Source organism: Bombus impatiens, unplaced genomic scaffold (assembly GCF_000188095.3).
Source record: "Bombus impatiens unplaced genomic scaffold, BIMP_2.2 scf_0377, whole genome shotgun sequence".
Taxonomy (NCBI): domain Eukaryota; kingdom Metazoa; phylum Arthropoda; class Insecta; order Hymenoptera; family Apidae; genus Bombus; species Bombus impatiens.
The window spans coordinates 568176-596162 of NT_176796.1; the positions used below are offsets into that span (position 1 = coordinate 568176).

A 27987-nucleotide genomic window follows, 5' to 3' on the forward strand; every position below is an offset into this window, starting at 1 on the left:
AATGAAAATACAGGGTGGTTGGTAACTGGTGGTACAAGCGGAAAAAGAAGTCGAAAATATAGAATAAAAAAATGTAAAAAAATTTTTTTTTTAATTTTTCCATCGAGACAACGATCTACAGTGAGATCCGTTATCGCACCGCACGCGTACCGAGCGAAAATTCAAGGTCGATTTTCTCGAAAACAAATCCTCAAACGAAAAATTTTTATTCTATATTTTCGACCTCTTTTTTCGCGTAGAATCACCCCTTTTCCGCTTGTACCACCAGTTACCAACCACCCTGTGTATTTTTGACATTTATAAGGCATTATAATTACATACATACATATATCCGATTAAAAAGAGAATTAAAAAGAACCTTGTTGATACAATTCATTGCGACTTTAACATTGCCAATTCGCATTTCACGTAATCCTAAAGCCAACATAGTTCTGGGCCCAGTGTCTTCTGGCAATTGTAAATTACGATCCTGTTTCTGCTTTATTTTTAACGATTGTTTAATATCTTTGGTTCCCATATTTACCGCGGCAGCGCGATCCTTATCAGTGTATACTTCTTCCTGGTGGCGAGTACCATTATTTAGGCGGCGTCATTTCTTTTTCTTTTGAATATTCACTTCTGATTCGACTGACAGTTTATTGGATTTACTCTCCCGTTGCTTTTTATTATTTTTCCTATCTTTTTTATCATCATTAATGTGGCTTTCTTTATCGTCATTATCGATGAACTCTTTGTCGGGACAGGTTCCCAAAGATGGAACCTTATCGAAATCTTCCGATTCTTCGAACTGTTTCAAATTTGAAACGCTTTCTGCGGCTACTCGCACGTAGCTTTGTAATAGATCATGGTGATGTATCGTTGGATTCAGTATACCCATAATCTTCGAATCAATATCGTCTTGGGTATCCGTAGTTTCTGATACAAGTACTTCACCCATCGTTGGTTATTTTTGTTACGTTTGATCTTGGATTAATTTCCTTCTTTTTTAAAGATGAAATAATGTTGGAAATAAAAGGAAGATTATAATAACAAATACGAGAAGAAAGAAAAATCGCTTTTTGATACTTTTTCTTTATGTAATTTATATTTGTTTTTGTGTAAAAAATATTTTATGTTAAGAAAATATTTTAAAATATCACTGTGACGATTTTCGATCCCTTTTTTGCAAATAGTAAATGGAAACCGACAGAACGAATTCACTAAGCGCGTTTCATTCACGAAAATAGCTTAGAATGCAAGGTAAGTATGTACTACTTTGTGTGATTTGCGTGTGGAATAGACGTGTGGTTATCGACACCTTGGTTAGATGCCTTGTTTCCTTAGAAACAGTCAACAATGCGGGCAAATTCGGTATGTAAAAATCACTGATCGTACGTGTGCAAAGGAATTTCAAGTTACTTTAGTTTGTGTTGTCAGGAAGTATTTATTTTATCCTGTGACATTCAAATTTTATTATTATATATTATTCAAATTTCGTCGGTAGAAACGCCGGTAGATCTTTAAAATTCATAATTGTACAGTATCAAGTTCTGAGTTATTTTAGAGAAGCATTTTTTACTTCCAGCTTTTCCGCTTAGAATAAAGACTCATTCATATTGTAATTACGTCAAAATTTTTTACTATGCTAGAATTTCGTATTACATTATAAAAGATAAAATAATATATGTATGTTTTATAACCAAATTAATAAGATACAAGAAACTACTACGAGAAAAACTGAAAACCTTTTTAAACGATTTCTATGGATTCATTGATAAAGTCGTGACCAATATTATTTGAAATAATTTAATAAGTTCATGTTAGCAATTATAGTTAGTAAATTCTAAATTTTATTGATTTGCTACGCATTTTTTAAATCATATGTTACTAATCTTTGTATCAATTAAAAATTTCTTTCTTTCATATTTTTAAAAGCAATACCGATTACATTAAAATCGTTCTTAATAATCGAATTATTTTATAATTCTTATTTAATGTAAACTTAATCGTCACTATTTTTTTATTAACATTAAACATGCTTATTATTATATTTTCTACTACTTGTATAATTTTGTAATAGTTCTTTAACTATAAATATCTGCTAGTAAAAAAATCGATGTGTATTTGTTTCGATGTAATAATATATAGTAAAATTTAAAGGGCAAACTGTTGCGGAACAAATTGTTCTGGTATTGTACATATTTCCTTGCTATGCAAATATATAAATAAATAAATATATATATGTACAGGGTGTTAAAAATGATTTGTCACGAGTATCATAGCATTATTCTATATTTCTGGTTTGGTGAAGGTTTGTAAAAAAAATAGTCATCGAACTGACCTTGATCTTGAAATTCGTGATTTATGTCAATTTGGCGGCTACTTTTTTTGCAAATCTTCACTGAGCCAGAGGTGTAGAATAATGCTATGTCACTTACGATAAATCATTTTCGAATACTCTCTATATATATAGGTCTAAGAATAATGTGATATTCTCTTTTTAACGGTATAATAAGAGCGTGGTAATCGTAAGTGGTACGGTAAGGTATCTTTTTTTATAAAATGAGTTGTTTTCTCTATTATTAATAACAATACAAATATACAATAAATATTATATATTTCTATAAATATTCTTGTTAAAATTAAATTAGTAAAAAGATAGATCGGTAGTTATTGTCCTAATGAAGTTGGAGAAAATCAATGATAATATTCATTCGATCACATTATTATATCTGTTAATAGCTCATATGTGTATATTTTTTAATAGTACATTATACTAATAACTTTAAAGAAATAATTCAAACAATAAGCTGACAATTAATACATAATTGTCAGTTGTTAATAGAAAATGTAGTAATATTACTTAAAATATACCGTTTCAATGTATTTTATGTTATACGCATATGTAAAAGAAGAATAATTTATTCCTACAGAGAAAATATGATTTTGAGTATGTATTTATTTAGTACTTATCAAAATTTCCAATTATACAAAGATAAATTATAATACATTTCAATTTCTTAAACTTAACTTTAAATTTAATATTTTAGCATCTTTCTTGTTTTCTTATATACAATTGAACCAATCGCACACATGGGTTATTAGCGAAGCAAAAGGATTAAAAAGTTACAGGGGTTAGAAATTACTATATAATTTAGACTATTGCAAATAATTTAACAACTCTTGAGCTGATTATTTACTTCTTCACTACACTTCGATACATCAATTCTCATAATTAATTATTCATTTATAAATGATAATATTTTAAATGTGTTCAAATACGTGAAATTAAAAAACTTACTTTATTGTAAAGGTATATGGCCTTATGGTAATTTTCATTTTTTACGTGGACCGTCGCTTCATTTACTAACAATTTCTTTTTTATGGAAGCGAAATATTTTGCTTGTGATATCGCTTTTTGATGATTTACCATATTAATTTAATGCCTACAATGTGTATTTTGTTAAATGTTTAGTTATATATTATACATATAGATATCCTCTGGTGCGCGAGCAAAAGAGTATAAATTAGAATTATTAGTTTTACAGAGAAGCATATATAATATCTAGAATGCAACGTAAGATCACATGTTAGATTTTGGATATACATATTATTAAAATCTCAGCTAATGTACTGTATACTATTAGAGTCGTAAGCAAAAGACAGCATTGCAGAAAAGGTATTAAATTTATTCTTTTACCCACTCACTTGAGATATATAATCAATTCATGTTTCAGCAAAATATATACAATTTATTATTGTTATAATTATAGAAATAGTTTCATAAATATAAATTTAATTTCATCTAGTTTGTAGTTACATAATTTGTCGTACTTTGAAATTAACCAGTTATGAAAAAATTGCAATTTTTCTTTTATTTATGTTATATAAATAAAATAATAGGGAAAATCGAACATTTTTATCAGGATCCAATATGGAAAGAAATGCTTTTCGCTATATTAAGAAGGATCATAAATTATTGAATTTTATTAAATCATAAATTGTGGGGGATTAACAGTTTCTCAAATATTATAGTGCATATTAATAAATAATTCCACTTTATTTTCTTGAAAAGCAATTAAATAAAGGATTTGCTAAACTTAAAATGTATGTATTTAATTTTAATGAACAATTTTTTAGGACGTAATAATTAATAAATTATTCGTTTAAATAGCAATAAACTTGCTCATTTAAAGAACAAGAATATTCCTCTAATAAACAGACATACACGTCTATAAGAGGAAGATATAAATAAAAAAAAATATATATATATGACATATTTTATTAATATATGATATGTAGCTCACCCCTAAATTCCGATCTTCATTTGCCAGAACAACCTTTTTAATCAGTTGAATTTTATACACATTTGTATATTTAGTACTTGCGAAGTTCAAGGGAGATAAATTCCTACTCAAATAAATAACGCAAACTTTCTGAGGCTATCTTTAATTCTTAACTTACGACCGAAACTTTTCCGTCTATACAATTTGTACTGTCTCCCTACTCTTAGTAATCAAGACTAATCAATATGACAGTAGTAACAAGTAACAAGGATGGCTATTCTTTTAGGACTTTTTCTTTTCTTTAAAATTCGTAATAGAAATATCAATAAACATATCTCGAGTACTAACTTCCTTATTTTTTAATTATATTCTCTACCAAAAAGTCACAGTAACTAAAACAATCATTTCTCATAAATTAATTTAGTATTATCAAGAAATGTTCTTAATTTGTATAAATGTACTTAAATGTTAATATGTAAAGTATGTATATATACGAAAAAAATGAACAAGAATTTTACATACAGTAGAGTCTCACTTATTAACTCCTCATTTATATGAACAAGTTAACGTTGAGCTTTTATTATCCAAAGTATAGTCGAACATTATTTCAATTATACACGCACAAACACGTAGTTTGATAATGGATATGTTAATATATACAATCTATATTTTGTACTTAGAAACTATCTGCATGTCAAAGAAGGAGCAATTTAAAATCTTAATACTTAAATTCTACTATTCGAGTTAATAAGAAAAGCTTAATGGAATAATTAGTCAATCTTTACTATAAGGACTGCTCGGTTATCTGAACTGCATTGTTTTCCGACTTGTTCGGATAAGCGAGATTGTACCTTTAGATCTTATTCTTTTTTCTTCTGAGAAATCTAATGATTAAGATAATTTGCTAATTCGCTAATAATGGACTATTTATAATATGAGTGTATATATATATATACACATATATATACTTAGAAAATTATTTCCAAGTAAAAATATAACTAAATTATTTGTGTATATTCGTAACAGTAATATTATTTTATAGTAATATTTTAAAATAGTAAAATATGATAGTAATTATAAAAATATAATTCAAATTCAAATGATAATTTCCAGATAATTATATTTATTAAATAATTATTATGTAATATAATAAAATATATGTATATATAGAACATATATAATAAAATATAATAGAAATCAAAGTAAAAAAACTAAACTAAAATTTATAAAATATAATCACACAATATTTAACTATAAAGAAAAGCAAAGTACTGTATCAGTATAATGCCAAAAATAGACATAGCAATAAGTGGCAAGTGAGATCAAATAGGATTTAGATTTCAAGACGAATATTTATATTTATATGTAAACATATGTTAACATATAAATATAACATTATGTTAAGTTATAATTAGGTCTTAAGGTTATATGTTCTATGTTATGTCATACTACCCATAAAAGCAGATATAAGGATATAACACCAAAAGTCCCTCAAGACCCGAAAGGGCACATGTAATGCCGATAAATAATACAATATTTCATTTAACACTAAATTCTGACAATACATATTTTTCAAGAACAGACGGCAGAATTTTTGAAGACTTTATAGTCAGATACAATATTTTCAAGCTACAATAACTCAATTATTGATAGTAATTAATAATATATTAAATAAATATAAATATTAAGTTTCATTATATTTATTTACATTTAATTACATATTATCTTTATTATAATTACTCTATGCAAATCTACATGACAAATTACACTGGAAATATATTACTGCGGTGGTTTCCATGGTATAATTTTTGGCTTTGTAGTAGTATAAGGTATGTAAGCTTCGTTGGTACCACTTAAATTTGGTTTGTGATCTGCCATCCACGAATGTTTTGGCCGATTAGGATCCTTAGTAGGGATTAAATCGGTTTTATAATGTAACCATCCAAACCATTCTGCTGGGACTTGAGAACCATCATAATCCATATGAACTTCTTCAGAATATACTACCCATCTATTAGAACCTGTTGTAATGAGCATAACAGAAACTTTTTAATTACAGATAACTTCATTGTTTAGTATAATGGTCAACTTTTGTTTATAAACATGATGTTCTTAAATTATACTTAATTATATTAAAAAAGCTGTGTTTCTTTAAAAATATAGTAAGTATATATGTATTTGTCTATCTCAGTATATAATAGTACAATATCTTTTGAAATATTTTACACATTCATACTATAAACAAATAAGAAAAGAATTTTCATTTTTTGAACTTACCAACAAAGTATGAATTATTTTCGTAGTATTTGTTGCCATATTTATCCACACCTACTAAAGTACCAGCTTTTAATTCATCCATTCTATAATGTAATATCACATAATGTTATTTGTGATGTTAAATTATTTTTATATGTTTATGTTGAATTTAAGACAGAAAATAAATATCTATAATCTCACAATCATAAATATTTAAAAGATTAGGTTTACTACTACAAAAGAAATTTTCAATTCTATAGATAATTACAAGAAGTATTGACATATATAAATACTATTTAAGAAAATATTATATACAACAATTGTGTTATGCTAACCTGTATAATGTGAACAAAGAATTTAAAATACCACCATTTGCTTTTATTGTACGCCAATAATTACGAGCTCTGTCCAGTCCCATAAACTTTGCGATATTCGCCATGTTTCTAAAGATATTTTTACGTACCTTACAACACAGTCACATATACCGACTATGCCTTACAATTATAAGTACGAGTAATATGACGTACGACCATAGTAATATCCTTAACTACGCAAAATAAACATCTTTCAGGTTAATTATAGTTGTATACAATATATGTTATACGTATTTTCTACAATAGAAATACAAATATTGTTTAGAAATTTCATGTATGTAAGTATTATTTATATATGATCGATCTTATATGCGTGCAATATAATATTTTTATTTATAATTGTCATAATTTTAAAAATCTTGAATGTTGAATATGATTTTTTAAACAAAGAGTAACAACATATTTTGTATGAAATTTAAAAATAATTTCATGTTGTTTATATGGAAGAAAAGCTGCTTAATAGCAGATTTACTATCTGATAGCAGTTAATAGTTTAATAGTGAAGCGATTAACGTTGTAAGCGCGGGAATTGTTCAAGTTTAATCATACATTTGTCTCTAAAAAATTGATGTAAAGTATTTCAATTTGTTACGTCGATTAATAAAAATACTATAATATTAAATAAGCAACAAAAATGTACTAATAGATATATATTCAATAAATTATAATACAGCTTCAAGAAATAAATGGAGATGGAAACAAAATATATGAAACATGTACTAACTCTAGAAGAAATTATAATAAGCATTATGCCTCGATATCTGAGACATATTAAATTAAAATATTATTTTAAAAATTTTTGGATTTTTTAAATCTTTTGAAGATCGTAAATAGGAAATATATAAATTGATTATTATCATAAAAGCATTTATTTTTAAATGTGTGTAGTTATTTTGTACATATTTTTTAAATCACCAGCTCTAGAACATGCAAAAATTGGAAATTTCTTACCTTAAACGTAAGGAACTAGGTCAAGTTAACACAAAGGTAGGTTAATAAAGAGAAATTATCTTGATAACATGTGTACGATACTCAATTACGTCAAATACAATGCAATCATCAACGATACAAGTAATGCCTTAGGGAGAAAGAGAAATGGATTCCTTAAGTCATGATTGTGTTGAGTGATATACAAGAAACATGAAAACTAGTGCAGTATGTACATCCAAGCAGCTGTAAAGCTGGCATGAGGATAATCAGTTCAGACATAAAAATGAGAAAATAAAACACTTGAAATGCTACATATTAGTAGAAAAATTAGAATATGCAAGTCAAATAGTATAACAATGATCTCATAATACCAGCATTAAAAAATAAATACTGAACAATATCACAAGTAAAATGAAATATTTTCATATTATATTATAATATATAAGTATTATAGTTTATCTCATGGATACATATATATTACATTATTATTATGCATACTACATTAGCCTCTAATGTATGTTATAATGGTTAGAACAACTATCCATAAGATAAGAAAATATATACTAAATAAATCAATCTGCTACGCCAAAGAACCTCCTTGTAATAGACATAAAGTCTAATATACAATAAAGTACTATTATTATTATTATTATTATTTATATAAATTTCTTTTTTATTACTTGAAAGAACAAAGTTTCTAATTAAATTCATAGTCCGAGATATTTTTTTTTTTTAATGCGTTTGTTTTTTCTTAAATTTTCTATATTCATTTTCAAAATTTTAGTCTAACCATATTGATGTCAATGTAATGAACTATGTTTTATATCAATTAGAAAACATAACATATAATGATTAAATTAAATCGATAGCTTTATATAAAGAAAACGAAGATAGAAACAGATATTTTAGTATGCAAACTGCAACAGTAGAAAAAAGGCGAACTAGATATCAGAAAAAAGCTAACCATGAAGAAAAGCAGAAATATAAGAATAAAATTATTAGTAAAGCTGATAAAAAGATCGAACTCGATAAGAGAAAAGTGGAAGCCCCGAAAAAACCTAGAAAGGTATTTGAAGATGTAGAAATAGCATTTATCTCTGCTATAGATCCTTATGACGCTCCTTTGCAATGGTGGGAAACAGAACACGTAAGATATGCGTAAGTTATAATTTCTACCGCTTATATTAATTTCTTGTCATTCAATTAAAAATCATTTTGTTCTTTTATAGAATTTATATTACTATAAATTTATAATATAGATATTATTAATTCTAATCTTTCGTATCTACGTTTAAAAAAGTATTAGAAACAAAATATTGAATAATATTGTCAAACTACTTATATTAACAAACTTATACTAACAAATTTATACTAAAATACAATTATAAATTTTGGACCTGTAATCTCTATTTGTTACTACTCGTGTATTTGTGATTTATATAATTTTTTCATTATTTTTTAAATATTATTGATTCATTTGTTATTTCTAGAATAAATTATCCACCGGTAAAATCCCGATTAGAAAAAGTGATGGGAACTCATATCGTACGACTAACCGATCGCAAATACATGTTGCTCCTTATGTCCAAGCTCTTACAGGATCATATGGAGCAACAAGAAACGCGTATCGAGAAGAGAAAGCTGCCATTACCATCGAATATATCTCGCTTATTGAAAATATCTTATAAAATGCTTTCCGAAAAGATACACGATCCTAGATATCTTAAATTAAAACTTTATGTGTGAAAAATTGTAATTATCATGTATTTAAAATTAAATTAAAATTGTAAAATTGTATATAATATAGAAGATAATAAAATATTGAAAGTACTAAATATTGTGCCACCATATTTCTAGCTGTTATTCTTTTTACAACATATTCTATTAATACATTGAAAAGTATTATATTATGTTATTAACAAAATTATACTTTCTAAATAAAACAATTTAAAAAGCAAAAAATTAATAATATTATCTATAGCATGCAATCATGTTAGGAATATTATTAGTTCTACATTGTGACAAGGAAATAAAAATATATTTTTATTTTATTGAATCAATCTCTAATTCTAATTAACGCATAATGCAGTATTTAATAAATTTTACGATACATATTCAACATCATAAGGTATATTTTTGACACGCTAGAGTTTACAAAAGTAAACTTAAAAAATAAAGATTTTTACGTCAACAGATTTTTATCTTGTAAAATCCTTAAGTATAAAAATCAGTATCAAATATAATCAGTGTCAAAAATATCAGTATGAAAAACCTAAATATTATGAATGTGGCACTTATTATTCACAGAATATTTACTAAACTAAAACTAAATAACACTAAATATGTCTAATAAAATGTTTAGTAATGTCAAGATTGATTAAAGATTTAATTTTAATACAGATAATTTGCATTTTTTTATTGTCATATCGAATATATGTATAGGTTCTTTATAATCTAACATTTCAAACGAGATAATAACTTTTAAAGATTTTAATAATTTTCTAATGATTTTTTAGGTACTCTTTTTTTGTGTATTTTAATACTTGTGAGTGGAGGGGTGTATGTACAATACATTTTCGTCCTCGCTGTTGTTCATTATTTCAAAAAGATCTGTTTCTGGAACATTATTGGATAAACATTGTTTAAATCGCAAGCGTTTAAAAAGTAGAAAATAAGTTAAAAGTATTTCAATTATTACCTAAAATTTCTTTTTTGCAGGGCACAGAATTTTTCCACGAATCATATAAACTAAAAGTTTTAATTTTAGGTTCAGGAATATATTTATATTCGTGACTGGACCACCCAATCGTTTCCAGTTGGTTGCTAAAAATTCTAAATTAAATATGTATTTCTTAATCCTAAATAATTATTTTATTCAAAATTCAAAATTATTCGTCAATAAGTAATTTATCAAAGATAATTTTCTACTATCAATTAAAGTTTTAACAAACGGAATGTGTACACTATGAAATAAATTGATCTTAAATAACACAGAACAAAAATTAATTATGTAAAAGTATATACATATTTTACAAAAGCTTTAAACCACTTTAATTGCACTATATTTTAATTGTAATATAATTCATATTTACTGATATATTTCTTCGAGTTTATGTTTTTTAGGTGCTTTCACCAGTGGTTCAAATATAGGGATTGTTACTGGATAATAATGTACATGATAATGATCTATATGAGGCCTCTTTCTTGCTTCTTTTTTTTCTTTTGACGATTGAAACAAATCCATTAATAGCTTTTTAGGGCTGAAATACAAATTGTCAATGTACGATCTGTTTTCTTCATATAATATCGTTATTAAACACACTATAACTAACATTTAATGTAAATCTAGGGGGAATGTATATATTTAATAAATGAAAATTAAAATTACTATGACACTAATTTAACAGTAAATTTAATTAAAAAAATAAGTTTTATCATCGACAAGACTAAAATTTAACTTTACTTACTGTTCGAAGAAAAATCCTTCGGACATAGGAACTAGCAATATCGGTAAAACTAAAATAAACTGAAAATCATTAAGAAGACTAATTTATATTTTTTAAATTTTAAGTATTCTGATGTATATGTTAAATTTGGAACAACAAATTATCACTGTAATCTTGAAAGTAAAAGCTACATTTTTCGAATTTATAATTTTTATATTGCCCACAAGAAATATGAAAATCTATAAAGGAAAGAATTATCGACACGAATTTTTCTTAAGTATTGATGATTAAAGTATAGAATAAACATATTATTTAGAATTTTTATTATTTACTTGCAACAATAATTCACTTTTCATTATGAAATGCTAATTTGCGTGCTCTTATAATACGGTCTGATCTGCTATGTAGATCGAGTAATAAACTGAGTGTGCCAATGAAACACGACCTTCTTATATCTACCCGCTTGCTTTCCATTCCTGTGTATACCCCGAGGATTTTGTTCTGCGTAGTTTTTCTTCGTACTTCATATATGGCTTTATGCGAACTTATTTTTTATTTTATTGTATGCTCTATGTACATAAGCAAATATGTGTCAGTAATAATTCCAAGGAGAAATCGACTCCTTAATAAATTTAAGAAAGTCATAAGAAATGTTGTAAATGACTTCAAAGTATCAATAAATAACTTATTGTAGCCATTTTATTCATAATTAAGGACATATCACTGTTTAAACCAAGGAAAATCAACAATTAACAATAAAAAATATATGTATATATTCCCTGATTCTATAAAATATCAGTCGAATACATTAACTGTCCTAAATAAAATTTTTTACGTGTGTTCTTCGCTGATTTATAAAGTAGTAAGAAAGTATACCTATTCATTTTAGGAAGTACAAGATCAATTATAAAAGCATCAGATTGATTGCACTCATTGCGAATACATATATGTATAATTTGTCTACATATATATAATAAGAATATGTATTTTTTTAGAAAAGGAGGAGAAAGGAGAAGAAGAAGAAAACATCAGTTCAAATCAAAGAGGACTGTAAGAAAGAAAGATAATTTTGTCTTTTTTTCGAAATTTGTTCTAGAATCAGTTCTGGAATCTATGATCTAGAGAAAGCTTCGTGACATAAAGAGGACGTATCTATGATATTGACGTGTTATTGCTGGACAGGTTTCACTTTTGATTTTTCGTGTAACGTAGGTATGTATGTAATATCGTGATGGAATATATTTACAATGAATGGATGATACAGGTGTTAATCAGACAGAAAAACAATAGTTGTTTAACATGAACTAATCGCAGCAAACGTATAATAATCAGCACAACTAAATAATTAATCAACGATTCGACTTTCATAAACGCGATCACACTCTCTCGGCAACGCAACTCGCAATCACTGTTGATTCGTCTCTCGTCCCTTAGCAACCGCTTGTGGCCAAGATCACGTAGGCCTCCTCTTTCCAAAACTACGCGATCGAAAAGAACGCCTCGGCTCTCGCGACATTCCACGCGGTTCACCCGCCAACTCCTAGGTCCCTCGCTCGCGATACTACATGTATGTACTTACAGTTTATCTATTCATATCTAATACACATTACATGTTAAAATGTAGAACTCTTATAATGATGAAATGAAATAGAGATGTGTGTATAGTTTCTTGCTTACATTTTGCACTGAAATAATATAACTACAAAGTATAATTCAGACATTATCTCGTAAAAGTTCATTTAAAATATTTATTTTAAATATTTTCAAAAATCAACTAATTCAATGTATATATATTAATTACACTAAATTATAGTATAAACTCATTAATTATTATTAATATAAAAAAATTATCGATATAATTAACGAAATAAAAGCTTCACACTGCATTATACACATCGTATCGTATGTATGTGAACGTATGTTCAATAGACCATATACCAAAAATATGGATTAGCATAGCTAAAATATAAAAATTGTCATTATTTTAAATTATATTATAATTGTATTATATTATAACAAATAATAAATCAAAAGTATAACATGAACAAATTGGAATTTAAGAAAAATTGCAATAGATAAAACTGTTTTATAAATTGAAAACAGAATTAATATTAATATTTAAAAAAAAAATTAATCATAAAGTGTTCTTGGCGTACTTTATAGTTATTTCATAGGTCTCCCTTAATTGATTTTCATAATGTATTTTAAAAAGTAACATAGAAAATAAGATGTAACAGGGTTTAAAAAAACATGGAAAATGCAAGAAATAGAATTCACTTTTGTTTTCAAACTTACAAAATAGATATGTTTCATTGCCAATAGATAACGAAATCAAGAAATTTTCTTCCGCGGAAATATTTATTTATTCTGTTTTTTCACAATAAAGAAGTAAATAGTGTTATATTGTAAACTATATGTATATCAGTATGTAAATATTACATGTAATTTTAATTTTATTAAATCATTGCTTTTATCTTTATTAATTTATAAATTTATAGTTAACATCAGCATTGCATATATTCGATGTTATCCTCGGTATTGGATTCCATTGCTTTCTTCTTTGAGGTTAATGTCTTTTGCTTAATGCCCTCTGCGGCATTGTATATTATAAATATATGATACTATAAATGCAATGTTTATGAATATAATTATTTAAATATATTATAAGAAAGATTGCTTAGAATTAATTAAAAAACTTTTTAAAAGGAAATCCCTATGAATTTGATTAAAATCTAAGACTATCGAGTCCTAAGATCGGACTTTCAGCATCAAAACATGTGGATGAACCGCGAAATAAAGGAGAAAGATAGAACAAAAAAGAAAGGTTTCTTCTCAAGACCACCAATTAAACTGCTCAATCGAATTACATTTAATAGGTCCTATTCTATTCCTGTGCCTATAAAATTGAAATTAATTTTGGAAGTTGTATATAAATTAATGAATACTGGAATAACGAATAATTTACTATGTACTTGTGAGGAGATAGTAGACATCTTGCGGCTACTGTTGAACTACCGTCACTCGTTAAGTCTATACACGTTCGAGAGACGTGACACTATATAAAATATCAGTACGAAACTATCGCGTCAGCGTATAAGAAGATAGTAATATTTCCAGTAGTATTGAAAAGTTTATTTTAAGACATCATATTCAGACAAATATCAACTTTTATTTGTTTAAATACTTGATATATAATAGGAGTCAATATGTCGATTAACATGAAACGCACATAATGTATGTATACTGATGTATATACCTTCTCTTTCTTGGTGAGTAGTGCATGTGCATTTGCATGTGCATTAAATAATACGTAATTCGATGAGAAGTCTATTTATGAGTGCAATTTTCATGTTATAAAATAAAAGAGTTTGATTATTGCAACGCAACGAAACATTTACTATATAATTGATAAATACGTAAACAGAGTATGATGTAAAGAATACTATATATGTACATACAACTATGCTTAATACGCATATATTAAATACATATTTAAATGCGTTCTTACTTACGCACACAGCTTTTGCAGATTTTATTTAATGACTGTAATTTTATAAAAAATATGTTTTCACAAAGAGTCGTCCATTATTTTCATATTTCATGTATATGGTTCCTTTATTTAGCTTTTATTGGAATTCGAATTACAATTAGTAATTTTTATGAAATGAAATATTACAAATATAGGCGATAATTCTATATATAATTGGAAATGTCGTAGTTAATTTTCAAAACATTTATGATGTAATCAAACTAAGTAACAATTTAAGGAAACAAGTATACTAAAATCAAGTATATTCATACAATTATTATTTAATTATCTATTTAATCACAATCTATGTTATTAGACATATGTTTTATTGTAAACTAATTTCTTTAATATGTTTATTATAGTTTAAACTATAACCTTTAATGTAATAATTTATAACTCAAAATAAACTATTTCAATCTAAATTGATTATTTTAGTACAAAATAAGTTATAGAATCAATTTATTATAATAATCTTCTAGAATAATAGTAGTATCTAACAATTAGTTCAAATATAAGAATATATTCTTTTATTCGAAAGAAATAATTTTTCACATTTCTTATTTTAATTTTATGTAGAGGTTCTAATTGGAGCATGCACCAGCCTTTATGGACTACAGTTGCAGCGTTTCTGTTTATAAATGCTGAAAAATGCCACCAAAACAAAGGAAAATAGCTATTATGGGTTATAGATCCGTAGGTAATGAAAAATTATTATTGTAATTGAAATAATTTAATATACAACAGATCTGTTAACAAATATTATTATTTACATCAATGATTAGTTGCTTATCTTATAGTGTGTTTGAAAATTAAATGATTATCATATCATGACTAATAAAAATATGGAACATTTTAAACTTACATTAGTTTTGTTATACTAATTAATATCTTTATAAAGTAATTATTTATCTAATAATGTAACTTATTTGCTATATATGTAAACATACTTATATATTTATACAAATTTATAAACGCATACAAACATTTTATGTATGTAAAAATTTATGTTTCTTGTATTCTCAATGCTTATTGTTTTTTTTTTTTATTGTTCTTAATAGGCAAGTCGTCACTGAGCATACAATTCGTCGAGGGACAGTTTGTGGATTCATATGACCCTACCATAGAAAATAGTAAGAAGTACCTGTATCGTCTTACACGCTACTTCAAAGATTTCTAATGACATTGTTAGTAGTATTTTCTGCACATTCTGTTAGTAATTCATGCTGTAAATAATAGAGATTCATGAAAACTTATTATTGAATGAGCAAATTGGTATACTAAATTCAATGAGCCAATAATTGTTAAAATATGTTTAATATGTTTAACTTATAATTAATTATCAATTTTTTAGATTAATGTTTCCAATTATAGTTATTTATAATATGGAAAGTTGGTAATCTATAATTGTATAAAAATATTTAAGCTATTTCATTCTTATTTAGCAGAAAATTTTAGAAAATATAAGAGATAAAGAAATTATACAAGAGAGTTTTAAAAAGACATTATAATTATTTATAGACGCAGTTTACATTTTAAAACAAAAGATAAATTTTAACGAATATGGGTTTATTTGATTTTGTAACACATGGTATTTATTTTTATATTATGAATTTATTTAAATCATTATATCGAATACTATTTGACATAACTATTTAGTATAGAAATTTGGTATGTTAATTTTTCATACAGTCGAACATATCGTCTTAATTTCTTACAACATGTATATTATTCTTCATATTACTTTTAATGATTTTGCATTGCAATAAAATTTTTTAATGCATGATATATATAATTTTCTAAAATTTAGTTTTCATATTTGAGAAATAATTGTATTAATAGAGAATTATTGAAAGTTTTCCTTTGTTCTAAAGTGTAAGCTACATTTGCAAATACCAACACTTTTAAACTCGATATAGTCTGTAAACTCGAACAATATACAAGGTGAGTCACCTGATAATTTAAGCTGAAATGTTTTCAATATTATTAACTATATTAGAAAATGTTCCGGATAAAAGTTGAATGGATTCAGAGGGAACATGTTTTGATGTTATTAGCTTTTCTGTAGGTGGGAGTATAAATGTCATGTGGAGGTCAATTCTGTCTCTTTAAATGGAATCATATTTTTTAGTAGAATAGACAATGCAGCGTGAGATTCTTTATAAAAGATTGCTAACCTACTTATGTCAAAAAATTATTAATTTAATAAATACTTTAATTTTTAGTTTATAAAACTTATTGTATGAAAAATAAGGGAAACAAATAGGGTCCCAGGAAAAAAAGAAAGTAGTATCTTACATCTTTCCTTGTCTTTCATAAAGTAAGTTTTACAAACTGAAAGTTAAAATATCTACTAAACTAATAGTTTTTTAGTATAAGTAGGTTAATAACTTTCTATAAGGAATCTTGCACTGTATCGTCTAATGTAATAAAAAATAAATTAAATTCCATTTAAAAAGACAGAGTTGACCTCTACATGACCTCTATACACCTACAAAAAAACTAATAACATCAAAATATACTCCCCTTGGAATCATTCAACTTTCATCTAGAACATTTTCTGAAATAATTAGTAGTATTGAAAATATTTCAGCTTAAACTCTTAGGTGACTCACCCTGTATATATTCAGAGCAGTATATGTACTTTGTACACTTCACATATTTCATTGCAGTTTTTCATGATTCCATATTATTTATTTTATATGCAATAGAATTTAATGATAATATTATTATTTTAAATGTGAGTAAATTTAATTTTCATTTAATAATATCATTATATTCTAAAACTTTAAAATTTATAATAGTTGAATAATTGAAAAAATATTAATACTTATTCTTATGGCATTATAATAGAATTTCCGTTCATTGAACTATTAAAGATTTTATCCTGCATATAAAAATTCTTGCTCTTTCTAAGATACTACAATGGAAAATGCATATTTTATACATTGTTGCAATCGCAATTGTAGTGCAAAAGTGTTACGCAATAGTCATATTCTTTTCTAAATCAACATATATAATAATGTAATACCAGCGTATTATTATTTACATATATGAAATTTAAAAAATGGTTAATGTGACTTAATACTCATAAAAAAGAAATACAGAGCAGCGATAAGCTTATTGTTTTACAAATATAATGGTATTTATGTAATGACTTCGTAATTCAGAATAGATAAGTCATAAGTTACATAACAGAAATTTCAAGATCTTCAAAAATTTGGTTTGGTTTTCATGAAATGCTTCTCAATTTTATTTCATATAAATTACTCTTATCATATAAATAATGTTCAGGTACAAAAGGTATTTTATTGTCTGAATTAGTTTACATTATGTGCGGTTTGTACACATACCTTATGAATTATATTAACACAACACAAATTAGTTCGAGTACAGCATGATGTATTGTTGGCAATATGCATGAACTCGTCAGTTATTAGTTTTCTTGTTTTTTATATATTTAAGTATTTTACAATTTTTATTTATTATAATTGAATGTATTTAACGCAGTAGCATCCTACATCTTATCATCAAATTTATCCTTTGCTTCTTCAATTAAAATTTACAAAAAAGAAATAAGATTTGATATAAAAATTTGAAAGATGTCGGTTCTACTGCCTATTTTGACTTATTTTTTAATACAATTCATTTGTATATTTTCCAGCATTTACAAAAAGTACACGAGTAAATAGTCAAGACTATGAAGTTAAGTTGGTAGACACAGCAGGTCAAGATGAGTACAGTATATTTCCTACACAGTATTCTATGGATATCCATGGTTATGTCCTGGTATATAGCATAACGAGTGCTAAAAGTTTTGAAGTTGTACAAATTATTTATGACAAGTTATTGGATATAACAGGAAAAGTCCAGTATGTTATATTATTATTCACTTTATTAACTCATATAAAAGGATTGCGTGATAGCTTATATAATTACAAATGTATAGCATATATAATTTTAATAAAATATATTTTTATGAATTTCAGTGTCCCAATTGTATTAGTAGGAAATAAAACGGATTTATATGTAGACCGAATGATAACAACAGAACAAGGCAAGCGATTAGCAGATTCTTGGCATGCTGCTTTCCTAGAAACAAGTGCAAAACAAAACGAGGTAGATTTGTTTCATCTTTTTTAAATTACATTGTTACATGTGGATAATTGCAATGTAATTCTATTTTGTTTCAGTCTGTTGCAGATATTTTTCATACGTTATTGATTGAGATTGAAAAAGCAGATGGTAATGTACAAGAAAAGTCAAATTGCATTATTTCCTGAGCTATATTAGCTGGAAATATAATACGATGTAAATGTATAAAACCAAATAACAGAATTGGCATTATATTAATACACGTCCAAAAACAAATTAAGTGTAATAATATTAAAAATATAAAATAGCGAATGTAAAACAAATATGTTTCTTCTTGCTGTATAAGTAAAATATTATAAATATCGTCTATTTGAGAATATACGTGATTATAAGTATTTTTATTATTCACTTTCGCAATTACCATTTGACAAAAAGAGAATTGAGTTGTCGATATTTAGTTTTATTCTGCAAAAGTACATATAACGAAATTTAATATTTTAGAAACAATTTTTCAGTTCTAGAGATAAAATTACTATTAACTTGGATTTATGTAAGTAACATTTCAAACATTTATATTTTTTCAAATATGCTGGAATAAATCATTATAAAATGTATAATAAAAATATTTACTTCTACACATTGGTAAATTAATACTTTTTATTGAGATATACAAATATCTATATAAAATATATATGCCAGATATATAAAAAGTATGTTATGACTATTACAAATAGATTTTACATTTTTGTTTTGGTAGAAATTAAGCCACAAAAGGTGCTGCAAAATTAATCTTGGCTAAGAAATTAAAGATTAATTTTTTTGCATTGAAGTCTACTCACTATGAGAATAAGAAATATAAAAAAAATTAACTGTTTTCAATAAACTAAAACTAATAAATATATGGAAAAAAGATACATAAATTACGTTATTTATCTATTATCACTTTACCTGATGTACTTTATTACTTATCTGTAACCAATTTTTGTAATTTTCATTTTTTTTAAACTTCTAGTCAGTTAATTATCTATTTTACTTACTCCTTTTTTATTACTTTTTCTCATCTCATTTTCTTACTTGCATTTGTCTATTTTGCCCCATCTACCTTTAACAGAATTTACCACTTATTCCAATCCCTACAAATGATTTAGATTTAACTCTCACTATAGAGAAAGAACTCAAGGAGATAACTCTTTGTAAATTATAATAAAAGTTCAAGATGTCTTTTTGTCTCCAAAGAACATTTGATTGTTTAAAAGATTTTATACATAACTGCAGAACCTTGAACTGAAAATTCCAGACATGGAAAACATCTAAAGAGCTTTTTTGAACTGAGAAATGTCCGATTCTCTTCATAAGCATAAGATGATTGCTTACCAGAATTACAAATTCTTAAAATTATCAAATTTTTCAGGAAAATGATGAAGCATGAAGCGGAGGGAGGAAGAAAATATGAAAGATTTCACGATCTGTGATCTTTTCTCTAAATTTTCATAGACGCTGGAACCCTTTAAGGGGAAGATTCGGGGTAGTCTCAGATTTTTAATGACTAAAATCATAGATATGTTTGTAGCTAAAACCTCCATCGTGGTCTGCTTCAGCGGATCAGGGAAAACGTAAGTAATATCTGGTCCCCGAGAAACGTTACGATGCCCCCCTCGTCTCCGTGCACCGCCTCACGGTTCATCCTTGAAGGGGGCTTACACCTCCCCCCCCCCTCCCCCTTCATTATCACGACTCCGGACAGCCTTATTCCCTATTCAAACTGTTCACTTATCAAAGATCGGAGTTAGTAGAAAGGAGGAGGCAACAGACAATCCTTCAACTATGACCCCAAGGTGTAAAATAATTAATGTAGAAATGTAGCTTTTTCCCCCTACTAGCCTTCCAAGAGTGTACATACAATCTTGTAGAATTTGATAAAACCCATATAATCAAGGAATTTGAATTTTTTGGTACAATCCTGGTACAATTCCGCTATAAAAGTGCCTAAACATTAAATAACTTATCAGTGAGCCAGAGTAGATGAAGTTGAGTGTTTTACAATATATGCAGAATGAATCATGAGAAACAGGACACCTAAATGTAATGTATCCATTAATTATCATTGTAAAAATGTACTCAGGATGAAGTTTATACTGTTTGTAGGGTCACATATAGATTTTTTCCAAGAGAATTTTTTATGAGATTGCAAAGTGATCGTTAAAGCACCGAAGAAAATTGAAATAAACGGGTAAACAACTGATAAAAAGAATCGAACTTGCAACTTTCGGCCAGAAAGTCAAGATATTTTAACATCACTCGAGTATTCCCTTTATTTTGTGTTCTTATTATGTACTATTATTTATTGTACGTGGACTATGGATTTTATCAATGTATATATGTTTGTATATATGTATATATGTTTTATAACATATATAATTATTTACAAAGAAACACACAGATTTCGTTGACCTTGAAATATGTTGACAAGATCATATCAAAAAATTCAGTTATTTGATTATACAAAATTATGTTGGCGACGAAATAAAAATTTTGCAGTATAATCAACATAATGTTGTTTACGATTTCTGTACGTTCTGTAACCCATCTCTGAGAAATAATGTTGTTCAAATCCAAGAGAAAAAATAAACTCAAAATGTCAATAAAAGATGGATACTGAAAAAAGGGGCATCTGGTGGTCAACGGCTGCATTGTTTCGGCAACGGCCGCCGATGTGCTCTTGATGGGAAAGAAACGAACGAACACCTGTTATGCATGTCGAGAGAAAAGGGAAATAAAATGAACACCATACAATTACCTGCACCTTCTCAGGATGTCGCTACTCAAGTGCGTGCAGGCTTTCCCATCCCTTCCATTTTAACATAAAGAAAGCCAATTGCAATGGTGATTAGAAGATTAGAATTTTGACGGATAACCAATAAATGAGTTTCCTTGATCGTCATAAATTATTTCGAAAGTTATGAATTAGATAATTCACGATATATAGAATTAGTTAATTAGTTTACGAATTAAGACAGAAAGCAAGCTCGCGGTTGCTATAAAAAATTTGAAATATAAAATATCTTCTCCGCTTTTGATGTAGGAATGTTCAGAGTTCAGGTCTGTTTATATGATAGTGATTCCGACGCATCTTAATCCTGAGTCAAACATGTCGAAAAGGAGATAAACCTGGGCAATTCTTAGAATACACCTACCCCGATAGTATTCTCCATTCGGATTCGAAACAAACCGTATTAAGCGCGGGCTACGGCGTTACAGTTTTGACAAGCAGTTTTCGTATCTAAATATCGCATGCTTATGACAGTTTCATGCGCAGATGCGCAGTAATTATAGGTATTGAACGTATTTTACTCTATGATTTTACCAACCTACATAGTATATACTGGTACATACTATTTGTCTTTTCATTCGTCGCTGTCGGCGGATCTACGTGTTGTTTAAGTATCAAAAATTAATTTATAACAGTAAAGATGTTACGACATATTTTACAACCAATTGTCCGAAATACACGAAATGGTAAGCTAGTAATATTACTATGTTTTATTCCATGACACCAAGATAATATATTATTGAATAATCTTATATAACATTGAGAATTTGATATTGCTGAAAAATGTTTAATAGCAATTACAAAGCTTAGCTTATATATATACATACACTTTTCTTAACTTTATCATTAGTAATTTATTTGATTAATTCTTTTGATACTTTCTGGTATTTAATAAAGAGAAAGATTTTCTATTTTTGCATAAAATTACTTATAGCCAAGAGAAAAGTTATTTTAATAATGATTTCCTATATTCTATTATTTATTATATTTCTATTAATAACATATATAACATTAAAGGTGTAAGATCATACCATGTACCTAATGAACTTAGACCACCAAGTATGGATGAAGTGCTTGTACCACAAGGCTCGTGGCAGCAATCACATGCTAAAGCTCAACAAAAATATAACTTACAGTTAGCAGCTGGTATCATTATACTTGGTGCTACTATAGCATATGTATGCATATATCAAATAGATTACTGTTTTAAATTTTGTTAAACTATTTTTACTTATATTATCTTAATTTTTAGGGTAGGGCATCTGGATTGCTTTGGCTTAACTTCCGTCCACCAAAACCAGAAGATAGGCCTAAAAGTTCTAAATAAAATGAATTCAAATATAATATTATAGCAGATAATAAGTATAACAATTGTATGATTGCTTTATTGTAAAAAGTAATAGTAAAACATTTATGATATATATAATCCCTATATTACATTTTTTTAATTTATATTTACAATAAAAGTTTAGTAATTTAACATTTACCTTAAAAGATACATATATCTTCTCTATTTTTAATATCTCTACATTAAACAAATTTTCTTACATTTTTAAGAAATGTAAAAATTATTAAGAGTAAAAATACCAGAAGTATATAGATTGAATTTTATTAAATAAATAAGCTTGTTTTATTTATCTTATTTCACAAGAAGACTCAAACTGAACAAAAATCTAAATAGTTCATATGAAAATTAAGTATTTACATTTTCTGATCAAGAAATTACATTATTTTGTTATTGTTATTTCAATTTAAATACTAATATATATTATGAAACGTTTATTTTATAACTAGTAAATTATTAATTTTTTTCAATGAGATCGAGCTATTTCTGAAAAAAATTCTAAAATATCTTGTATAGTAAATTCAAGAGTTACCATACTATCTGGATAACACCTTTGAATTAGCTCTTCTATGTATATATACTGCGCGATAAATTCACCTTGCATTTCACGCCAAACAACCTAAATAAAAAATTATACAATATAAAATATAATACAGAAAAATGAATAAATTATTCGTATTTTTAATTTACTTGTAATAAATTTTCTTCTTCGCATAAATGTTTCTCAACCTTTCTGTACAAATTTTCTAAACCTTTTTTAACTTCTCGAGCAGGATACTCTTTTACGACACGTCTAAGTTCTTGTTTACTAAAAGCCATTTGATAGCTAACTTCAGATTCTTTAACTCCAGCACCAACTTTTGCTTGCACGCCTTCAAAGAATAGCTGTAAGTATATATTATACATTATAATAATTAAAAGAAATACTATAGAAAGGCTAAGAAAAAAGATTTAAGTCACAAACATTCAGTTTTTCTAGAGGTCTCCCAAAATATTGTGTAACATATGCACGTAAAGCATCCTGATATTTTTGTTTAGCTTCCTTTCGTTCATGGTCAAATATAGGTATTTTTAATTGTGATAGAAGATCATATAAATGGTGAAAGTTTTCTAAAATATAACACAATTATTTATTTAGCGCTAATAATTTTAATTATTAACATACACAATCATAATTAAAGTATAAAGTTAATAGATTTATCTTACCCATTTTAATAACCTCTTGTGGAGTTTTATGATGTTCTCTGCTATGGATGACAATAGCTTCAAACATTGTACTCACTAATTTAGTATACCACTTCTCAAGATCAACTTTTCTATCTGAATTTTTAAAGATTTTTTCTGCCGTTCTTGCAAATGGTCCAAAATTCTCTACATATGGTAAAATACCACATTTATTCCTGCGATTAACTTTAGTATCACAGAGAATTGATTGTAATTGTGTTTGCATAAATTTATCAAATGCTCTTTTAACTTGAATTAGAGCAGAAGCAAATGTCATAGATAAAAATGAACCAGTGTCTTGCGCTGACATAACATGTTGTGACAAACGTACCAAGACATACATACACCAACTGAAATACTTTTTGCATTAATTATTCTGCAAGCAAATTAAACAAAAATTAATTGTAGAAATAAAAATTTTATAAAATACTTACAAACTATCGATTTTATCCAGAAAGGCAATAAAATTATTTAATTCAGTTTCTAGCGATGGAAATATAGCCGCCATTGTAGCACGCACTTCTTCATTTACTTGTCTTTCTAATTTTTTACTTGCTGTAGAAGTCACTGATCCAGGACTTGCAGCTCCATTACTAACATTATCTGTTTCTTCCATTTCACTACTCTAACACATTTAGATAGATACTTAGTTTTTGAATATTGTAATAAATCTGTAACAACAATTTACATACTTTTGATGGAGAAAGAACAGAATCTAATTGTAGAAACGAAATGCAGAATGCTTGTTCTGCGAGACAGACCGGTTGCATTTGAGAAAGCAGACAATCAAGTACCGAGTCTAAAAGATTTCCTTCCCCTACTGGTGCCCATGTTTCACCACTTAATAAGCAAATAGGTGCAGGATTCAGTAAATCTTCTACTTTTTGGCCACTAGACTTTGATGTATTTGCTTAAAAATGTACATTCTTGTAAAAAATGAAAATTTATTATTATTAACAATGAAGAAAAAAAGTGTAACATATATACCTTGAAGGCGTTTACAAATTAGTTTATTTTTTGCTTCCTCAAAAAATCGCTTTAAATCCCTTTTATATAGTTTACTCATTGTATCTGTATATACTTTAGTTAACTGTATAAAAGCCTTATTATCTAATGCTCTTAATAATTGCATTAGCTCTGTATATGGTTCAAGTTCATGATGAACTGCTTGATGTGTTGGAAGAATTAAATCTGTCATTGATGTAGACATATCTCCAACATCATTGCCCTATAACAATATTATACTTCAATATCAATGATATTTTAATTTTGTATTGCTTTCATAGGCACACATACCAAATGTATGAAGAGATTATTTAAATGTCTAGCAACAATTACAGAAAATTTTACTCTAAGTTTATCAAGTCGTCTTTTTTGTTCTGTTACTGCACTTAATTTATCAAGTCCGGGTGGTAAAGGAGCTGTTATTGCTTTTAATAGAGCAGCACCTGCTTGGCTAAGTTCTTCTTTTTCTCCTGGAAGCTCAGCTTCACTCAAAACACGTTGGTGAGTTGGAGAAATATCTAATTGTGACTTACAGGATTAAAATTATTTTATTATTACAGAATTGGGATTAAAATAATTACAGAATAAAAATTTTATACAAATAAAAAAAGTTGTAAAATGTAATAAAGTAAAAATTACTTACTATTACTGTATTCAATTGATCTAAGAGGAGCCGTGCATTATTATTAGCTGTATGAATTGCCTGATTTTTTTGACCTACACGTGCCATAACTTCCCTAATTCTACCAAGGGCCTCATCATAGGCTGCAAGACGAGATTCGACAATAGAAGCTTCAGTTATTGCTGCTTCTATACTATTCATTAATTGAGTTACACAGGCTTCTGATGCCAAAACTGATTGTACATTTTCCTGTATTAATAAAAAGTAAATTCCCTCTGAATTGAGATTTCTCTTAATAAGAATTATAATTATAATTCACTAAAACTATAATTTTACCCCATCAAGAATTGAAAGATCCTTAGAAAGGGTTTCCATAAAAAGTTCCGCATTAGAGACTGCATATTCACAATCCTCCATTAATTGTTTTAAATCAGCAGCTTCTTTTTCAGTAATAGGTTGATAATCAGATGAAATAGGAGATGTTAACAGCTCTAAAAATATTTTAATGTTAGGATAACTGAAATTATTTTGTCTATATTATACATTACATATCTATTTAAACTTTAAATTCATATAAACTTAGTAATATCAAATAATCATATATATGTAAACAGATATTATTTAAAATATAAATAAATAATAAGCTAATTACAAGCAAACTATAATGTTTACCTGGTGTGAAAGTAATACTATCACTTTCCTTTAATGAACTGGGATCTATAAGTAATTCTTTTGGAATATTTTTAAATTGTGGCCTTTGGGCTAAATTGCAAGAATAAGTATATAAATTACTTATAAATGTTCTTCGTTCTTGTGCTGTTGTCACTGACCATTTATATACTTTATCAATGTGCAATTCTATATCCATAGAATCATTTTTAACACCATCCACAATTTGAATATCGCTTAAAGGCCATGATTGTTTCTTCTTAAATATATTTTTATCATTCTTTTTTACTTGGTATAAAAGCAAAGATGAAGGTGAATCTGTAGTTGTAGTTAAGCACAAAAAGCTCATTTTCTTTTTTCTATATGCTTTACTGACATAACATACGCTTAATAATTTTTCATCACTAGGTGTAAACACTTCCCTTTGTAATGTATGTCTTATTGCTGCCATAACTGAAGTTGAAGTTTAAAGTTGAAGTTTGAGTTTATATAATATACAAGCAATATCACTTTAAAACGTTATTTATAAGTAAATTCGCTAATTTAAAAGGCCTGTAATAAACAAATTGAGAATATCGTGTAAAATTTTACAAAATTATATAACTTTAGTCATCTTTAATATTTTTCAAATATTATTACAGAATTAATACCTGTTAGGTTAGTGCACTTTAATTTCAGTCACATATCTTTTATAATTTATTATTCGTTACAAATTTATGGCAGAATATAATTTTACATATTTTATATCAAAGTCAATCACTTGATTTGTCTACGAATCTGTCAAATACAATGTCTTGTTTGCCAGTTTTTTAGTTTACTGACAAATGTAAGTACTAACTGGTAGATACCTGGTACTAACCTCTACTAACTACCAATTACCAGCTACCAACTACCAACAGTAGGTACATAGCCAAGTTCAAAATGTGTTTTATTAAATGCAGAGATTTCAATGCTCAAAACTAAATCGCACATTAGCCTAATTGAAAAACATAAATTTAAAATAAATGACTTAAATGTTTTAGGCCTTTACACATCCTTCATATACACTGAATAATATTACTGAATGTTATTAGAGATTAGAATTTCTTGGTGATGCAATACTTGGTAACAGAATGTTTAACCATCTTAGAAGTTATTTTAAATGTTTATTGATCAATATGACATTAAATGGATATTTAACGTATTATTTTAGATTTCTTAGTTTTAAACTATATTTATGAAAGTTGCAGATATTAAACCCTGGTCAATATATTTGAATTGTAATAAAAATCCTATGTTATTTGTAAAAATAACTTAACGATCTAAACATATTTTGCCATAGGTAACTATTATTATTTGTGATAATGTATATTTTTTATTTAGACAAATATAACATAGTGAATATAGTCAAATTAGCAAAT

General features: G+C 26.7%; 8 protein-coding genes across 17 annotated transcripts in view; 3 read left to right on the forward strand and 5 right to left on the reverse strand.

Annotated features, from left to right (window-relative positions):
* The window catches only part of LOC100746020 (tetratricopeptide repeat protein 25), a 6667-nt gene extending 2106 nt beyond the window's left edge, over positions 1-4561 (reverse strand). For 2 of the 3 annotated variants that reach the window (XM_024367956.2, XM_033320947.1), the window contains exon 1: positions 359-554. In XM_024367956.2, coding sequence (XP_024223724.1) covers positions 359-517 — 159 coding nt within the window. In that variant the 5' untranslated portion in view covers positions 518-554. Of the gene's footprint in view, positions 1-358; positions 555-3280; positions 3426-4286 lie in introns of those variants that run through there. The other variant, XM_024367957.2, reaches the window with a different exon arrangement.
* Positions 555-1018, reverse strand: LOC112212918. The gene has a single exon (XM_024367958.2). The coding sequence runs from the start codon at positions 935-937 to the stop codon at positions 590-592; it is 348 nt and encodes a 115-aa protein (XP_024223726.1). The 5' UTR covers positions 938-1018; the 3' UTR covers positions 555-589.
* A 1388-nt stretch (positions 4562-5949) lies between the features above and the next one.
* On the reverse strand, positions 5950-7271 carry LOC100746143 (probable NADH dehydrogenase [ubiquinone] 1 alpha subcomplex subunit 12). The gene is made up of 3 exons (XM_003489901.4): positions 6857-7271; positions 6543-6625; positions 5950-6286 (listed from the first exon to the last, which is right to left on the reverse strand). The coding sequence occupies exons 1-3, from the start codon at positions 6958-6960 to the stop codon at positions 6045-6047; spliced, it is 429 nt and encodes a 142-aa protein (XP_003489949.1). The 5' UTR covers positions 6961-7271; the 3' UTR covers positions 5950-6044.
* A 1266-nt stretch (positions 7272-8537) lies between these two features.
* LOC100740265 lies at positions 8538-9675 on the forward strand. The gene is made up of 2 exons (XM_012386139.3): positions 8538-8983; positions 9316-9675. Exons 1-2 carry the CDS (start codon positions 8736-8738, stop codon positions 9569-9571), a joined length of 504 nt encoding a protein of 167 aa, XP_012241562.1. The 5' UTR covers positions 8538-8735; the 3' UTR covers positions 9572-9675.
* Positions 9676-9892: 217 nt separating this feature from the next.
* Positions 9893-14374, reverse strand: LOC105680836. Of its 7 annotated transcripts, none has more exons than XM_024367955.2 (6): positions 14244-14373; positions 13781-14167; positions 11293-11351; positions 10918-11085; positions 10524-10648; positions 9940-10441 (listed from the first exon to the last, which is right to left on the reverse strand). In XM_024367955.2, the coding sequence occupies exons 3-6, from the start codon at positions 11316-11318 to the stop codon at positions 10362-10364; spliced, it is 399 nt and encodes a 132-aa protein (XP_024223723.1). In that variant the 5' UTR covers positions 11319-11351; positions 13781-14167; positions 14244-14373; the 3' UTR covers positions 9940-10361. The 7 variants fall into 7 exon arrangements, with proteins under 7 accessions (XP_012241557.1, XP_012241554.1, XP_012241555.1 ...); XM_012386135.3 differs by having other exon boundaries at positions 13777-14167; XM_012386134.2 differs by lacking the exons at positions 13781-14167; positions 14244-14373 and adding an exon at positions 13567-13685 and having other exon boundaries at positions 9893-10441.
* On the forward strand, positions 14262-19312 carry LOC100746263 (GTP-binding protein Rheb homolog). 2 transcript variants are annotated; one of them, XM_012386128.3, is made up of 6 exons: positions 14262-14540; positions 15377-15497; positions 15859-15930; positions 18462-18669; positions 18787-18916; positions 18991-19287. In XM_012386128.3, the coding sequence occupies exons 2-6, from the start codon at positions 15449-15451 to the stop codon at positions 19078-19080; spliced, it is 549 nt and encodes a 182-aa protein (XP_012241551.1). In that variant the 5' UTR covers positions 14262-14540; positions 15377-15448; the 3' UTR covers positions 19081-19287. The 2 variants fall into 2 exon arrangements, with proteins under 2 accessions (XP_012241551.1, XP_033176844.1); XM_033320953.1 differs by lacking the exon at positions 14262-14540 and adding an exon at positions 14958-15060 and having other exon boundaries at positions 18991-19312.
* Positions 19313-22181: 2869 nt separating this feature from the next.
* On the forward strand, positions 22182-23154 carry LOC100748697. Its single transcript, XM_003489755.3, has 3 exons — positions 22182-22408; positions 22740-22900; positions 22975-23154. Exons 1-3 carry the CDS (start codon positions 22363-22365, stop codon positions 23047-23049), a joined length of 282 nt encoding a protein of 93 aa, XP_003489803.1. The 5' UTR covers positions 22182-22362; the 3' UTR covers positions 23050-23154.
* A 169-nt stretch (positions 23155-23323) lies between these two features.
* LOC100748819 (exocyst complex component 1) lies at positions 23324-27785 on the reverse strand. The gene is made up of 12 exons (XM_012386199.3): positions 27238-27785; positions 26591-27139; positions 26255-26409; positions 25940-26167; positions 25588-25824; positions 25279-25519; positions 24984-25201; positions 24726-24916; positions 24274-24641; positions 24032-24177; positions 23758-23952; positions 23324-23686 (listed from the first exon to the last, which is right to left on the reverse strand). Exons 2-12 carry the CDS (start codon positions 27036-27038, stop codon positions 23534-23536), a joined length of 2580 nt encoding a protein of 859 aa, XP_012241622.1. The 5' UTR covers positions 27039-27139; positions 27238-27785; the 3' UTR covers positions 23324-23533.
* Between the last annotated feature and the right edge of the window lie 202 nt (positions 27786-27987).